This window comes from Ochotona princeps, chromosome 28, assembly GCF_030435755.1.
Source record: "Ochotona princeps isolate mOchPri1 chromosome 28, mOchPri1.hap1, whole genome shotgun sequence".
Lineage (NCBI taxonomy): Eukaryota > Metazoa > Chordata > Mammalia > Lagomorpha > Ochotonidae > Ochotona > Ochotona princeps.
Window position 1 is genome coordinate 18,402,149 of NC_080859.1, and position 18,995 is coordinate 18,421,143.

Sequence of the window (18,995 nt, forward strand, 5' to 3'; positions counted from 1 at the left end):
CAACATGTGAAAGGGTGTTTTATTTGCCCTATGTCATATTTATATGATGGCTTATGTATTACAGGTTTCTTCAGTTCCTTTCAGCAAAGGCTATATGTACAGTACAAATCATTATTGGCGAATTTTACACATAGCGCTCTATCCTTTTTACTATAATGTTAGTGGAATTCTTTCCTTGTTTCCATTTTCAGATGTTTCACTGCCAGCATACAGATATACAACTGATTTTTTAGGCTTCTGTTTAATGTTTTTTTAATATTTTCTTATGCATAAATGAACACTGTATATTTTTATGATGCAAATCATGATGATTTACTATATGTATACATTATAGAAAGGCTAAATACAGCTAATAAACGTAGGTATTATCTGAAAAACATGTTGTTGTTGTTTCTATGGTGGGAACACTTAGAGTGGCCTTCCTGACAATTTTCCATATGCTATTAGGAGTTTTACTTCTCTTGACCTTACCCCTCCTAAATGACATCTTGTATCCCTTGATGAGTGCCTAACCCATCGTCTGCCTGTCACCTTACCCCCTGCTCTGCCTACAGCAGTCCAGCCTTTGGCAACCACCACACTTGACTGTACTTCTAACAGTTCAACATTTGGACTCCAAATTTAAGGTAAATCCTGTGGCATTTCTCTGTGACTTGGCCCTTGCTTTACCAGTCCAAGAAGTCCCAAGGCCCCAGCTGATCTTTCCAACAGTTCTTAATTGTAGCCACAGCCCCTCACTGTCTCTTCCAGGCCATTGAGTTCTAAATTCAGAGTTTCTTCAAGGCACAACAAATTCTAGATGTAGAAATAAATGACCTTATCCAAGACCTTGATTTCCTAGATGGAAAGCTAAGGCACAGAAATGTTATGCCACTTGCCGCTCCGCATAATTTAGCAAGCCAGAGACTCAGCTAAATGACAGGTCACAGGGATGTTCTGAATCACATGAAAAGGCATATAACTCTCAATACTCTGAAGAGCATACTGCACTAATAATTGATTTTGAATTATACAGCATGATGATAAAAAGAAAAATACAATGTTTTATGGGTATTTGCATATTTATGAATAAAACTGATACAAAAACACTAACAGAAAGAAAATAGACAGTTTTAATTTTTATCAAAAATTGAGTTCTACCCTTTATGCTTTCAAGATCTGGAACAATCAAAATAACTTTGTAAAACCTTTGCAAGTTTAAAAAGCCATGTTGCCTTTACTTAAATCCAAAAGCCAAGCAATATGATACCACAAACCAGTCTTCTTATCAGAGCAAAGAGTTTTGAGGAACAAAGAGATTCCTCGAGACACTGTAGACTGGCTTTAATATGAGTTCAGAGGATTCCAAGTGCTGATGGCCAAACTAGCAAATCTTCTCTATAATCTTCAGAAAAACCTTCTCAGCAACTTGAGATTTCCAACATAGACATTTCCTGCTAAATTTGCTATTTCATCACAGAGAAAAAGTGATCTTTTAAGTATCAATGTACCATCATTTCTGGTTTTCTCGGAAAGCTCAGGGAGGCATTGACTGATCTAATAAGTCCTGTTTTATCTTTAATGAGAACAATTTCAAGTGGTCATAAAACACAGTCATTACAACATGTGTTGTGCACAATCTGTTCATCCCAAGGCACTTCCACTCTGCACTATAAACAGCATTAGAAGTGACTAGAAAAACACTCATCTACCAAGATGAGCAGGCCAAGGTTATGAGAAATGAATAAAAAGTTATGTTACATATGGTCTTGGTTACACCAGAACAATAATTGAAAATGATGGCCTTATCCTCTTCTCTAGCTTTCAGTTCTGATCTTCAAACTTCAATTAAAGCTTATCAGTCACGTGAGACACAGTACAGACACAGGTTCTTTTCCAGATACATCAGACTAGAAAAGTGATATAATTTCTTTAAAATTTACATTGATTTTTTTAAAAAATAATTTATATACTGTAGCACTTATTTCAACGTAACTTGAGATAGCACTTGAATTCTTAATACCGTTTCAAGCACCTTAAATATAATCCTCTACTAATACCCTAAAAAATTCAATTTATCTATTTATCAAATATGAAGGTATTATCTAACCTTTGTTTTTCAAAATACACATTCTTAATTAACACCACAATGAGCTTTATCTTTTACTTCTATTTTCCATTAATTTTTGTAGTACCCTTCTAAGTGACAGAGCTAAGAATCACATTGACACTGATGGGGGAGGCTGCCTTGCATCCATTCTCCCTGTCAACCACAATCCCAGGGAACTTGTAACTTTGTGCTCGTTTCCTATGGAGGAACCAAAAAACATTACCCTCTACCAAACTATAAGCTGGGAAACACCTGAAGAGATGCAGCCCATAAAGAACCTATAGATTAAGTTTTCTAATAATTGTGAAACAAGAGAAGGTTGAAACAAAAGGCAAGAATGAAAGAATGAAAGGCAAGACTCAACAAACCATTGTCCTAACATCTGTATCATAGTCAAAACCTATCCAGCAATAAATTTCAGATAATACACTAGTAAATGTTACATTCGTCAGTTTTCTCCGTTACTCCAGTGTAAGATTAGCTCTGCAATGCTGTAAGGGTGACACATGAGTAAAAGATAATACAGGAATGGTAGTTTCATCATTTCTAAAATATGATTTTACGTATTTAGTATAAAAACGAACTCTCAGAGTTATCAGGTAGAATTTCCACACACAGTCACCCCTCTTTACACCTTACGTATTTAGATTAAAGATATGCATTGACCACATTTCACTTTTTACAGCCAAATGCTCACAGGAACTATCGATATAAGGGTAGTTAAGATTCACTCAGAGTATTTTAAAATCACAATCTAATAATATGTAAGTGATTCCTGTCACACATATCAGTTTCTTTAATGCAAATATTTCACAGTCACTAACAATGCTAAAGGAAAGAAAAAGTTAGCTTCCTGTTTAAATGAATGTCTCAATTGAGAAAGGATAATTTTGTACTGTATCCTTAAACTGAGGTTAACTTTATCGAACACCCATATGCTTTCATAACGGTCTGTCTATTCCTCATACCAGTTTATTCAGCAAGGCTAGGGCCTATCACTTGAACCATATGCTTGGACAAACGAATTACACAGCAGGATCCCTACCTTGGTGAGGTGAATGACGCCTTTAGACGTGACCGAACAACCCATGAAGCCAACATACTGGAGCTCAGGACAGTGTTCTGCAAATGCTTTCACAGACTGATCTGTCACCTGAGGAAGGAAGAGAGAAACACACTCAAGCTGATATCACAATGACCTCAAGGGTTTGCTCCAAATTCCCTCGATCCCTTGATCCCACCTTGTATCTGAATCAGCACAAAACTATGTTGTGACATCTCCTGCATTTAAAAAAAATTCTTCCCTTGTCCCATATCTCCTTTAATCACCCAATTTGTTTTCCGTCTCCATAACACCTCAAAACAATGTTGACACAGACGATCTCCACTTCTCTCTTACACAGTAAATTACACCTAAATTTATATTCATATTTAATCCATATGCATAAACCCATTCTTTCAATGCAATAAAAGGTTCTATGATTTTTAGTAATTTTGTAATGTTTTCTACCACTACTAATACCTAATCCCGTAACTATTCACCACCCCAAGAAAGAAATCCCATATCCATTAGCTCTCCACTCCCATATACCGCTGCATTGAATCCCTAGGCATGATCTGCACATTTGGTTACTCTAGACCCTTTATAAAAGTGATACCATGTAAGCTGTGATCTTTTGTGACTGGCTTGTTTCACATGGCATTTTCAAGGTTTATCCATGTTACAGAATATTTCAGCATTTCACTACTTTTCCTTGTGAAATAATATTTCATTGTATAGATACGGCACAACACTATAGGTAGAATTATGGCTCCCACAAAATTCCTGTTTTGAAGTCCTAAGCCTCACTACCTCAGAATGTTATCCTTTTTGGGACTATATTTTGACAACATAAATAGCTGAGTTAGGATAAAGCTACATTTGAGCCGGGTAGACTCTGGATCCAACACAACAGATATCTTAGGCAAAGTGGGAACACAGATGCATACAGAGAGATTGCCATGTACAGATGGCAGCCACAGTGCCACAACTCAACAAATGCCAAATATAGCCAAAACAAGATCAGACACTAGAGAGAGCTTGGGAAGATCCCATCCCATCACCAGCAGAGGAACCCAGCCCACATGGTAATCTCAACCTGAATTCCCAACCTCCAGAAACATGAGCCAGTAGACGCCTGTTGTTTAAACCACTAGACCGCAGCACTATGTTATGCAGACCTACTACACCAATACAAACATTTTCGACTCTCTTGATCTCACTCATTTTAAAAGCAGGCTTTTAAAGTTTGATCCCAAGTAGACCCTAATTGCTTTCATCCTCCTTACACCTCTACCAGTCTCATTTCAGCCAAAGTGTTGTGAGTCTTCCTCCAATAGGCAACATCTGTTTTTCTCAGAATCTTTAGGGTTGTCTTCCCTCTAATCTCAAATACATCATCCCTCAATAGTCACATGACTCACTTCTTCACTTCATCCTGTCTGCTTCACCATCACTTCTTGAGATTCTTGCTAACCACTCTAGCTTAAATAACACAAAACAATGTCTCTACTCATTGCCTCTTACTCCACTTTGATTTTCCCCCTGGTACATAACACAGTGTGATTACATTACCTACTTATTCGTAAATTAATTTATTCTCTTCCCTCTTCAAAACAATCATCTCAAACCCCTTCATTGGAGTAACCAACTCCACTGGTTTGCCGTGGATAGTGCCAATCTTAGTACCAAATGTTCCACAATCCAAGAAATCTGCCAATCCAGGCAAACCAGGATAGCTGATCATCTTAACTTGCAAGTGCCACACCATCAACATCTACTACACTGGGGAACATAGGAGGAAGAAACTGAATATTTAACTAAACCAATTATTTCTTTTTCGTAGTCACACTTCAAGTACTCTTTTATGTTTCGGGCTTCTCAATCCTTCTATACATTTTTAGATCAAACATGTATTTCCTTATTTTAACAGATTACTTTTTAAGTTCATTATATCAGTGATATTTTCTTTCTGTGCACAATAAGATCTTTAAAAACAAATAGGGAGAAAAACCATAGGGTCCTGGCGATAGCCTAGCAGCTGAAGTCTTTGCCTTGAATGCACCGGGATCCCACGTGGGCATTGGTTCTAGTCCCGGTGGCCGCACTTCCCATTCAGCTTCCTGCTTGCAGCCTGCAAAAGCAGTCGAGGATGGCCAAGGGCTTTGGGACTTGCACCCCTGTGGGAGGCCCGGATGAGGCTCTGGGTTCCTGGATTCAGATCACCACAGCTCCGGTCATTGAGGCCGCTTGGGGAATGATTTAACGGACCGAAGATCATCCTCTTTATATATCTGACTTTGCAATAAAAATAAATGTTAAAAAAAAAAAACAAGGAGAAGGAATAGATTAACATCCGTGCTTTTAACTTAGGTCTGTTATTGTATCAGCCAGAGTTCAGCTGATACAAAGCCAGAGCCGGGAACCTCTTCTGGATCTCCCATGTGGGTGCAGGGTCCCAAGGCTTTGGGCCGTCCTTAATTGCTTTCCCAGGCCACAAGCAGGGAGCTGGATGGGAAGGGAGGCTGCTGGAATTAGAACCTGTGTCCATATGGAATCCCGGCGCATACAAGGAGAGGACTTTAGCCACTATGCTACCGCAGCAGTCCCAGGTGTGTCAGTGTTAATTTTTATGTGTGAACCTGACTTAACTACACTGCAGGGTTCCCATATAATGAGAAATCATTGCAACTATTTCTGGATGAGATGAACAATGGAATCAGTAAGTTGAGTAAAGAAACTGTCCTTCCCAGTGAGGACGAGCCTTATCTGACACATTAAGGAACCAGAAAGAGCAAAAGTCAGAGTAAGGAAGAATTTCATTTTTCCACTTCTGGCTGCCTTCCAACTAGGATATCAGTCTTCTGCCTCTTGACCCAGACTTGGACAGGAATTTACACCTCTGCTTTCCTGGTTTTCTTGGATTAGAAGTATAAATTGGCTTTCCTTCGCCTGCAGAGTGCTGACTGCAGACTTTTGGATTTCTCAGTCTTTGTCATCATGTAAGCAAATTGCCTTTAAAAAGTCCCTTGATTGATGGACTGATAGATAGATGGATAATGGCCTGATGATTTTGTTTCTCTGCAGAACCCTGATTAATGAAATGTGTATCACGATTCTTTAAAGAGTTTATTAAAGGGCCCGGCGGCGTGGCCTAGCGGCTAAAGTCCTCGCCTTGAAAGCCCTGGGATCCCATATGGGCGCCGGTTCTAATCCCGGCAGCTCCACTTCCCATCCAGCTCCCTGCTTGTGGCCTGGGAAAGCAGTTGAGGACGGCCCAATGCATTGGGACACTGCACCCACGTGGGAGACCTGGAAGAGGTTCCTGGTTCCCGGCTTAGGATCGGCGCGCACCGGCCCGTTGCGGCTCACTTGGGGAGTGAAACATCGGATGGAAGATCTTCCTCTCTGTCTCTCCTCCTCTCTGTATATCCGGCTTTCCAATAATAATAAAATCTTAAAAAAAAAAAAAAAGAGTTTATTAAAAACTCAGAGCCAAGTGGGGTGAGGACCAATGATCTGTATTTTTAACACGTTCCCAAGGGATATGTTAGCCATGTGAAAGCTCGAGTCTCCACTGTTGCAAAAAAAAAAAAAAAAAAAAGAGTTAAACTGATAGCATTTGATATTTCTAACTAGCCCCTTGCTAGATGAAAGGCAGAATTAAATTCCTTTGTCTGAATCTCCAAAAAAAAATTTCCATGTATAAAATTATCTTCCTATAATTGTGTTAACATTTTATTCATAGATTCACAAAGATGTATCCTATAAAAAAAGAAGGCCCATATAGTCTTCATCATATGTTTAATTTCAGATTCACATTCCTCAGCATCAGGATGAAATCAACAAGGTAAGCACCCCTGTTTTGCAAACAGTAGTGACTTACATCTCTTTTGCATTCGCTTCAGTATGGTGACTCTTATTTTGTATCTTCTTCATTTATGTTGAACAGACGTTTGAAAGTAGAGGTATGTGAGTAGCATTAATTCTAAACACTCACAAGAACGTTTTTCTGAAATAATGAAACCAACAGCATCCATGGTATGTCTGATAAAAGATTAATTCTGCCCTCAAAAGTAAAGTATGCTTAAGCATATTAAGACTAAGGGCACCACTGATAAATTAAAAATGGGTTTTCCTGACATTCAGCTTTCAAAAGGAACTATGTTAACAGAGAACATTTAAGACAAAATCACCAGAAGCTGCAGTGAAACTCAGTCTGTACTAAAAAAAAACAAAAGAGAAGGGTAACAGAGGTTAAATACACGGTTAGCTGGTTAAATATTCTGCTAAATCTCTAACATCAAGGCTCCATTACATCTATCTCCAAAGAGGAAATAGGAACCGAAAAAAAGCTCAGATCCACGGGGGCCAGAGCTTTCAGAGAGGAACAAGAAGGGTATTAAAAATTCACATGGAGACAATCTTTTACTTTTAACTCAGGCAACAAAGACAGCTCAGAGCATCCAACATTAACAGAACCCTAGAAGGCAGGACCAGAGTAAGTCCTTAGGGTACAAAACACATTTACTAAGCTTGAATAAGTATTAGGAGCCTAATTAAAGGGGCTTGAAGATTTGAGTGGTGACCAACTCCACACCAAAGCATAGAAGTTGGAGGCTTCGAAGGAGAAGGTGTGCCAGAAACACAAGCATAGAATGGAGCATCGGCTTCATGGGACCTCGGGCTCTGCCTGCTTAATATCAAATCACAGGTAGGTCCACTTACTAACTGCACGATTTTGAACAAGTCATTTTACTTCTCTGCACATCATTTTGTCCATAATATCAAGAAAAAAAATAATAGCTGCCTGACAGGGTAAAATATGACAATGTAAGTAAGATGTTTTGAACAGTATGTGATGGTACAGAGTAATTGCTCAATAAATTTCAGCTATTATCCTCATCCCAGGTTACTTTTCTACTTCAGTTGAATTCCCAGCAAGGACTACAGGACTGACTCAAGAAGAGAATAATTCCAAGATGGAGTAATTAGACATGCTGGTTTATCTCTGGTTACTGCAGGAAATCCTGACCATAATTTGAGGGCTCCAGCTGATGAGCTCAATTTTGGGCTGGAAGTAAGGTAGTTGCAGGTGAAAAGTTTATTACTGATTCATTATGGTAAAAGGAATCTCATTTTGTTAAGGTTTCCAATCTGTAGGCATATCAGAATCTCCTTAGGAGCTTTCTGATTTAATTTCTAGGTGGAGATCTGCATTCATTCCTACCTTAAAAACTTCTCCATGAGATTACAACATGCAAGTTACGTATGTTATGAACCAGTTCTAAGGCCTTCTATTCAAAATGTGGCTCTCAGACAGCAACCCAGTCATCATCTTGGAAGCTTGTAAATCAAGCACAAACTCAGGCTGTGCCACAGACCTACAAAATCCTAATTTGCACCTTAATAAGATCTTTAAATGATCCTTATGCACCTTAAAGCTGGAGAAACTACTCTAGGGACCAAGGGCGAGAGCATCATCTGGGGTAAGATGAAGCGGAAACGGGATGGCTCTGTCATAACTCAAGAGCGATGGAGACTCTTTGACAGCTCTAGTGAGACACAATTTGCATAAAAAATCATTTCAAAAGTGTAATTCATTAAGTTTTAGTAAGTTTACACAGCCATATACCCATAACCACAACCCAGTTTCTGAACATTTTCATTACAACACTCACAAATTCCTTTCTTTATGTTCATATGCAGAAATCACAAATCCCACATCCAGACCAAGGCAACCATTGGCCTGCATTCTATATATACTTTTCCTTTTCTTGAAATGTCATATACAGTTCTAATATTAGTATTTTGTATCTGGCTTCTTTTGCTACCAATGATTAATGGTTCATACACGCGATTATACATATCAGCAGCTCATTCATTTTATTCTTTAGTAGAATTTCACTGAATAGGTAGGCTACACTTTGCTTATTCACTAACAGATAATACCCAAATTATTTCAAGTTTGGGAGTTCTACAAATAATGATATCGTGATCATTCATATACAGCCCCTTGTGTGTGTACATATATATATATACATGTATGTGTATATATATATTTTTTCTCTATTTTTGAATAAATTCCTAGGAATGGTGAGTCATATAAATGCATTTTAAAATTTTGACCACTTTAAAAACTGGTTCTTCATCTTGAGTTGTAAGAATATATATTCTGTATACAGGTTTCTTATCAGATGTCTATTTCACAAGTATTCCCTTCCACTCTATGCCTTGTCTTGTCATTTTCTTATTGGTGTTCTTAGCTCTAACACTTAATTAGTTCTTAGAGTTAACCTTTATCTATAGGATAAAATGAGGGGGAGAGTTCATCTTTTTTATATAGGTCCATCCTATTGTCCCAGCATCAATTGTTGAGAATGCTTCAAACTGTGGAGGAAATTTAAAGTTCCAGCCTCGAATGCCTTGACTTGAAAAACTTTCACTTATTCACAGACTTTGGGAAAACCAAAGTGGTTGAGAATAATTATGCAAATAGAAATGCTACTCAGGATTTGGAAAGAAACATCACAAATTTAGAACGTGATCTTTCAGTCAGGCTGTGCTAAAGACAGACAGAATGATAACTCTTCATATAAAAAAGACCATTTCAATTAACCACCATTCTAGAAGCCAAACGATACTTGCCATTTTTTTTCAAAGATCTATTTATTTAGTTGAAAAGCAGAGAGTTACAGAAATAGAGAGGGAGAGAAAGAAAGGAAAATAGAGAGTTGTCATTTTTGGATGGTGGTTTACGTTACTGTTGACCTTGAAGACCTGAACTCATAGTCAAAATCCGTATTTGGCTGAGGTCTGGAGTTGGTGGTGAACTTTGTGGTACTTCGGGTTTTGCATTTAGCACATATGTCCTTAATGTACTTCATTCCAGTGCAAGAAAAATCCCAAGGCCTTCCTTTCACCCACAGAGAAGCAGAGGGGTAAACATCAAGGCAACATGAGTCCACTCTCTAGGAAATTTGCTAAAAGAAGTGCCACCTTTGATCTCTGCTTCTATCTCTGGCACCCAGAATCAGTGTGGCACTGATAAGCCTCATAAATCCTAAGAATATTCCCCACAGGGACTTACCCAAAAGAGGAGACACAGGGTGAACTACACCTAAGGTATAGCAGAAGCTGGGTTAATGCCAGTAAATTATAAAATCACAAAAGTAGTGACTACAGCCCAAGGAAACACTTTGTCTAGAAAGAGCCAAAATTAGAGAAGAAAAAAGTGAGGGTGGGAGAAGCTTTTATATAAATTGCAGGATTCTAAGGAAAGATGCAATTTATCTATATCTTTATGAGGAAGTATTCTTGGACCATGGGAGGAGAGATCTATTTTACCAGAACAACAATGACTCAAGGAGAGGCTTTGTATTGTGTACTGAAAGATTAACTTTGGGAAATAACCACAAGCATGTCAGAAGAACTCAGCAATCTGCCGTATTAATTCTGAAACAGTGGAACAATCTTTGCAGATTTTAATACTGCTGGCATTATAGTTATTCTGTGTAATCCTACCTGAATTTAAAAACATTTCTTGACCTTAATCAGAAACTTAAACTGTTTTTCCTCCATTTCAATCTAGGTCTGCTACTTCAGGACCCACAAACATAAACATGCTAGTGGTTCTTTTCATTATTCTTACAGAACTAATCCAGAAAACATGCAACAATTATAACTAAGTGGATACTGCCTACACTCCCCTTTGTAGTCTCTACTGCCCCCACAATAGCCCAATGCACCTCAGCTTTCCCCTGGCCATCTTCAATAGCTAAGACATAGACCCCATCTGCTGCCCTTGGCCCCATCAACCTGTTCTCCATTCACTGGGCCAGAGTAATGTTTCAAATGGAACAAATCAATACTATCAATCTGCTATTCAAAATCTATCAGTGGTATCAAGTATACTTAGAATGAAACTCAAACTATATGTATAGCCTGTCAGGCCTCTGATGTTTCCCTATCCTTTCATCTAGGTATCCCCTCTCTTTGCTTATTACTCTCCCACTCACTACTCTACAATAAGTTCTTGGAGCAAGAGCTCACACACAACAGGAGCTCCAAACTAAAAATGAAATAAAGTACTATTTTATATAAGTCAACTTTTTGCTGATTTGGTCTGAAAAAAAACCTAAACTGTTTATCTTACTAGTACTAAGAAAAGTGGCTCAGAAATAGATAAATTACTTCATAACACTAAGAACAGGATTTTCAAATGAAGCAAGACCAGTACCGAATATGCAATGAACTTGAAATTCATTAAGAAATTACCAGGTTGACAACCTAACCTCACCATGGACCTCAGGACCAATTCAAGGCCTTTTGCCACCTCCAAAGAAAAACAGCAAAGGGGATCAATGGTAGAAGGTAACTGGTTTCTGCTGCTCTTGCCAGGAATATTGCCAACCTTTGATAAACTTTCCTATCTTGCAGCTCAAATGGTCAGTGGGTGCATCGGGTATCCTCGTCCTCCAAGCACAGCATAAAGCAGCTACCCTGGCCATGTGAGGCTACACAGTGAGCTTCGGGAAAACTACCCAATGGAAAATGCATGTCCATGTGTTAGAGTCCAGCAGGATTCATCAGACCAGGACAGCTTTACAGATTCTGGAAAAGAGGCAGCTGATAGAGTTATCATTATGTTACAGTCCTCATGTGGAACAGGGGGTGACCAGAAGCAATAATGGTGGGCATTTTACTGTTATAGTTTAGGAAAATGGAAGATAATTTGGCTCAATCCCAAAAGACAATCTAGTTTATTGAATCAAGATTTTTAAAATCAAAAGATTCAGGCTTATTTCATTCAGGACCTATCAGCAAATACATGAATATTTCCTACATACAACCCGTCATGGAGTATGTTGGGATATGGCCTGGCTCAGCCCTTACAGTTTCCAATGAGAACCCCGGGAACACTTTGGTGCATATGTGCTATTCAGTTCACCCTTCCAATGGTTTTGGACTATTCAAAACCAAGTTTGAAATGCTGACTAGATTAAGCAGGGTTGAAAGCCAGGAAAACAGTTGTTACTAAATACTGAGGGAATCTGTTTTATTGGTAATCTGAGAAATATCCTGGCTTACTGGACCATAGGGTTCCCCTCAAAGATCAATATGCTTGAACCTCCAATGTGAGGTTCATCTCCATGATTGTGGAGCCATTCCTTAAAGGCTCTGTGGAAAGTTACCCTAAGTCCAGCAGGCATACACAGAACCAGTTGACAGGATATTCTTGCATCTTGTGAGGATGGCTGGGAAGTTTTGGACTCTGTAAGATGTATACTCCCAGAGGCCAGCACTTTACCATGGCACAGGGCACTGATGTGGCCACCACAAAGAATTGACAAAATGGAAGGGATTTATTTAAATGCCCATCAAGTATAAACAAAAATTACAGGAGCTTTAAAAACAGAACCCCAAATTTTCTACTTGTCTGTATTCAATTTCTCAAAACCTCATAAAAATTCTTTCCATTTTGCCTTTACCTTCTTTTGCTTTGATCCAGCTTATCTTTATCAGGGGGCAGTGTTACTGCACTAGGAAAGGAAGCCTTCTCATTTGAAGCAGCAAAACAAAAAATGCACAAGGAGTCAGCATTTGTTACATAAAAGGAAATAGCTAAACAAAGACACAAAAGGTTCAAAACGGATTCACCTCATGAAACATTTCAGTGAGACCTTCATTACTATGTTTCTCATTTTAAAAATTTCCTATCTATTAAATCTATAAAATAAGCCTAGAAGCAGATTATTAGACACAAATGGTTTTCTTCTACACCATGGCCAGAAAACAGCATTTCCTGAGCACATATTATATGGTGAATACTGAGCTACATATAATAATTTGAACAAACTAACAACCCCATGGAGCACATAATCCCTCCCAAAGTGCACATGTTAAACACCTATTTGCAGTGTGTTCAGGATCTGAACAGTCAGCAGTGCATGGATTATTACTTTATATGTATTCCATATGTGGGGGGAAATGGAAAACATGAGTACAAACTACATCATTATGAATAATAATTTTCTCATTTTGTCTTAAGTACATAACTAATATCAAGTATTTTAATAGGCAGCCAGAATAAATATTGGTATATACTGAGGGGAAAAGCTCATAAAATTAAGAACTCATTTATACCGTTTGGACCATAAATTAGCAGTGTACAATTATTTTAAGTCAAATACATAAAACGATCAGATTTGACTTTTATGTTCTTGTTTCTGAATTTTTAAAAAGCACACAAATTTAAAAATTAACATTTACCAATCTTCTATTTTCAAGAGTTTTCAAAGCACAGCCATCCTTTCCTGTGTATGGTTCTATCTCCTTAAAAGACTCATATTTATTTATAAATCTTTCAACACATCTCTAAAAAGTAAAGCTCTTTTCAAAACATAAAAATACCACAATGTGATACCTAGCATGTTGTGTTGTACTTAGTATGAAGAATTTATTTACACATAATCTTTATGAAGAGAAAAAAAATCTACAATTTAAAAATTCTATAAAAGTCGACCACAATTTTAATAGAATTATCTTTTGGTCACTAAGGCTAATCATCTTCCAAAAGTAGTATTCAATATCCAATGCTATAACATTAGTGTCCAATGAGAACCTGATAAATTTGATTCCTTATTTGACCTTCCCTAATTTTTGCTCATCGATCTAGCTTGATGCTAATAAGGGTTTCGAAAAGTCAGATCACCTGGTAAAAAAGAGATTTATATGTTGCCCATTAAAATACTATGAAAAGGAAAAAGACTTTGGTCGAAAACTAACGGCACAGACATTTGTCCCTATTAAGAAGATCTATGATAAGCTTGGTATGACTTAACCACTTTCCTTCAGTTTGCTGACTACGTTTCTTTGACTAACACCGCTTTGGTTTATGGAAATTCAATATTTATACCATCTAAATGAAAGTCTATTATGTGTTAGTTTATTAATTCATGAAAGTATAAACAATATCCAGAAAGCATATACAACAATAATATTTACAAAGTGCTTTCTAGAACATACACATATTCGTACATTAGCCCAGAGAGATAAGCAGGAAAGTGTAATTTCCAGTTCACAGTAACCCGTGAAATTAAACTAACCTGCCCAAGCTTACACAGGACCAAAGAAAGGTTAGTTCTATGCTCACAATCGTGCAATTCATTCTATGGTTATGTTATAGGAAAATTTTCAAACTGATTCTTATGCATGCTGTCCAAGTTTGTTTCATTTCTAAATAAAGCCTTTAAATGACAGATATAGTTGGTTTGCGAATTCATTTCATAGACAAAAAGAATTCCATAGAGTACGACTGAAGGCTAATGAAATCCACTGTACAGATCACTTACCAAAATTTGATCATGTGACTGTATCACATATTATAAAAGAAAATGGGAAAAAAAAGATGCTGTTCATAGAACTTGAATTCTGGTTCATCTCACTTTGAATACTCTCATTATAAAGGATCAAATGAACTTAATCCCCAGAAGGCTAACATACAAAGTGGAGCAGCTCTGAACAGCAGTAGAGCTAGTGAGTATTTCAACAGATGCTAAAATTCACAAAACAAAGGGAAAACCAGCCATGATAAAGGTTAACTTACTTAGACTTCCACTGCTGGTGATTCATTCCCTAACCATGGTCCAGCTGCATTCTCTGCCTGCCTGCTTTCCCCAACTCGGCCTGATTCTTTTCTTCTCCAAGCTATGTATTCTCTTCTTGTCTCTCCTAATCTTCCCAGCTGCCACCTCACCTCCCTTCCCTGGCTTTTCCTCATGTTTCTTCTGAAACCTTTTGCCTACTGCCACATCCTTCCTATCTAGCAGATAACAGTGTAGAATGAAATAATTCTGCTTATTTAAATAATTTTAAAGACTTACTTATTCAAGCAAAAATCAGTGTGATGGAGAGACAGACATCTGCCACTCTCTGGTTCATCTCCCAAATGCCTACAATACCAGGCTTGGGCCAGGCTGAAATCAGGAACCCAGAATTGTATCTGGTCTCCCATGTGGGTGGCAAGCCCAAGTAATTGAGCCATCATTTACTATCTTCCCAGGCACTTTAGCAGGGAGGTGGATGAAAAGTAGAGCAGCCAGGATCCAATCTATCACTCCAATATGGGATGCCAGCATCAAAAGCAGCAGATTAATACACTGTGCGACAATGCTGGCCCCCCAAATGCACTGAAGTATAGATATTGAAATCATTTAGTAGGATCTAATTTTAAACTTGCAACTACCAGAAAAATAAATTTAACATTTTATGATTCTGACACCACTGGACTCAATCTCCCTGGACTACAATCCAGCTCAACTTCTTACACATGTATGATGTTAAAGACGTTATTTTTTTCTATGAAAGTATGAAAATAAGATACCAATGTAATGGAGTCCTTGAAATCATTCCAATGGAACACCCATGTGCTAGGAATATTCTATATGAAGTATTCAACAAAAGTTGGCCAACACTCTATACACACAATTCCTGTCCCATTTCCTTGGACATTTTGAACATTATTGTACAAAGATAACTTTCATTTTTATTAGCACAGTTGATAGGATATAAATTTCAACAAATCAGATGGATTTGGTGAAAATCTAGAATATAATCTAGTGTTTAATGAAAATTTGTTATGTCACACACATAGTCACCATACACTAGAAATAGAAGTGATACCAATACAGAAACGAATTATTCTAGTCCACATCAGTTCACCATGCAGCATTTATGTCTTGAGGGAGAAAAAGTGCAAGTTAAAATTTCCAGCAAGCAAAATATCAGAAAAAAGTTTAACTGTACTTAACAAGCTTACTCATATTCATAAATTTGTTTAAAATAATAAAAAGGCTGCACTTTGAGTAGTATATTAAGCCACTGCCTGCAAAATCTTTTTTTTTACTTTTTCCTTTTATTGTAAAGTCAGATTTACAGAGAGGAAGATCTTCCATCCACTGGATTACATCCCCAAGTGGTCGCAACAGCTGGACCTGAGCCAATCCGAAGCCAGGAGCCAGGAGCTTCTTCCGGGTCTCCAGCACAGGTGCAGGGTGCCAAGCCTTTGGGCCATCCTCGACTATTATCTCAGGCCACAAGCAGGGAGCTGGATGAGAAGTGGGGACACTGGAACAAGAAACAGTGCCCATATGGGATCCCTGCACATACAAGGTGAGAATTTAGCCACTAGGCTATCATGATGGGTCCAGAACTTTCCGTCTCTCCTCTCTGTAAATCTGCCTTTCCAATAAAAATAAATATTTTTTAAAAATAATAAGAAATAAAAATGAAGTCTCTGAAAAGCACAATAAAGTCTATTTGCTCAAATTTAGACTTTGTAATGGCCTTAAAAATACAAGATTATGAGTAAAAGAATTGATTAATGTGAAGGAAATGCTTATGACAGGTTTCCATTAAGAAGTATTCCAGAAATACAAAGATCACACCCACTGCTGCAAGGCTGATGCATAATGTGCAAACAGAAAACACACAGGACCAAGAGCACAACCTTCAAAGTCAGAGTTTCTGAAAATATGTCAGATTAGACGTTAATATTTTAACAGGAGAAAAATGTCTCCCAAGATGAGTAAACCCTAACCAAGGCCTAAAGCCCTAATAATCTGCGTTTTAATCATAAATGAGAGCCAATAATCACTTGTCTAAAGAAAAAAGAATACAAACACCCTGATGTATGAATATAGAATATTTCTTACATATTCATGTTAACATTCTTTAAACAAGGAACCTATCATCAAAAAACAAAACCTAAAATTAGGTTATACATTTTTCATCATGTCAGACAAATACATTCACGGCTCACTAAATGCTCCTTCTTACATTTCAAACAGCTTATAAAATCCCACCTCCATCGAAGAAGATTCTCACAATAATTGCAAGTGAAACAGCTGGTCTGCTATCTGTTCTAACCCAGTCCATTTGGCCTACCCACTTAACCGCACTAGTAACAAAGTAAAAAGGGCACACTCTGTCACCTTTGGCAGAGGATTTAAAAAGAAAGGGGGGGTGTAGTGTAGAAGACCATTTCCTTTTTTAAATTGTAAGAAGCTCACCCTATGTAATACCAAGACAGGAATTCATCTCTCCAGACAGAGCCAGCCAGGGGTGGGGAAGGTCTGGCCCATGGTCTGTGTGAGGCCTGTGAACTCATTTGGTCTGGCCTTGCCTAGCTGGGAATCAAAATTCATACATCTATGGCAGGCTAACCTTTCAGTTGATAATTTTATATGGTCCACAAACTATGTTATAACTATCCAAATAGCCCTTGTCTGCAAAAAGGTTTTGCACCCCTGAGTGGGTGAAGGGAAGTTTCAGGTATTTGAACAAGAACATTCTACTTAAGGCCAAGTTAACACCTATCAACAGCGTAAGGGCTGACTAGTGTTCAGTAAGCATTCACTGAGTACATGAATGAATAAAATCAATCCAGGAAAAGCAGGCAGTGGGAAACTCATGTCATTGAAGACAAACTGCAAAACGCAATGCAGATTTCTATTGTTAAGAAAAAGTCCAGGGTTCAGAAAGGTAGCCTAAAGACTGCAGTTCTAATCCCAGTGACCCATTTCCCATCCAGCTCCCTGCCTGTGGCCTGGGAAGGCAGTCAAGAATGTCCCAACGCCTTGGAATCCTTCAGCCATGTGGGAGACCTGGAAGAGGCTTCAGCGTCCCGACTTCAGATTGGCTCAGCTCTGGCCATTAAGGCCTCTTGGGGAGTGAATCATAGGACAGAAGATCATTCTCTTTGTCTCTCCTCCTCTCTGTATATCTGAATTTCCAATTCAAAAAAAAAAAATCTCCAAAAAAGAAAGAAAAAAGTCTGCATTTGAGTGCCCAATTTTAATATATATATATATATATTTCTTATACTAAAAGTATAAACATCTTAAGGAAGTTAAACATTCTAGTTCAGCTAGACTTCTAAGGAGCTGGATGAGTAGAGATGTGGACAGCTGGGCAGACCTGGGTGCTTACTGCGGCACTGCATACAGAAATGGAAAACTTGAAGTCTCTCAAGTGTGTTCAAATAATGGATAAAAATGGTATCTGTTTTGACAGTGTTATGTGGCTGTAAGACATCATACATGCTAAAAAGACTTAATGAAGCATGAAAATAAAATGTAATTGGAAAACTCTGACATAAAATTATTAGGAATATCAACATGATTCCACCAAGAAGCATATGCAGTGGGGAAAACTGAGGAGACATATTGCTAACCATTTCTTTGCAGTAGGATTATGTAAACATGATGTATGATTTTCTTTACAAAGTCCAGCATCACAGAAAACAAATATTTGAAAGGGAAAAAATTTTCCAACTCCATTCTCTTAGCTTTTATTCTTTGATCTTAGCACAAATAATTTTCGCAAAAGTTTGGAGAACTTAATAACCAAAATGAAAATTTTTCCTAAAACTTGGAAAATACAGAAAATGTCTAGTAAATGGAAATACTGAATACAAATTAGTACGAAATTTCTACCTGGTCTTCTTCCAAAGCAACTTCCAGAAAACACACAACTTAAAAAATTATTATAAAAGAGTATATATAGTATATGTAAGTATATTTTGCTAAACATAAAACATCAGTTTTGAAATTTTTTTGTTATACTGAAAAACAGCATAAGATTATTTAAAAGAAGAGAAAGAATGCTACCTAGAGTCAATTTACTAGTTTAGAATCAAGATACTGTACTGGGACCCGTACTTGCAAGTACACACAAGAACCTGATCTGGGTTCAACTCAGACAAAGTTTCTTTAGGGATCCCCTGAATCGAACTGCCATACTCACATCCCTAAACATGAAAAGAGAGGACAGAATAAACCAATCAACTACCCCTGCCATGTGTTG

At 37.8% G+C, this 18,995-nt stretch overlaps 1 protein-coding gene across 1 annotated transcript in view; it reads right to left on the bottom strand.

The window, feature by feature from the left end:
- Positions 1–18,995, bottom strand: part of FBXL17 (F-box and leucine rich repeat protein 17) — a 448,329-nt gene that overhangs the window by 302,721 nt on the left and 126,613 nt on the right. The window contains exon 5 of the mRNA XM_058656413.1: positions 3,135–3,242. Coding sequence (XP_058512396.1) covers positions 3,135–3,242 — 108 coding nt within the window. The remainder of the gene's footprint in view (positions 1–3,134; positions 3,243–18,995) is intronic.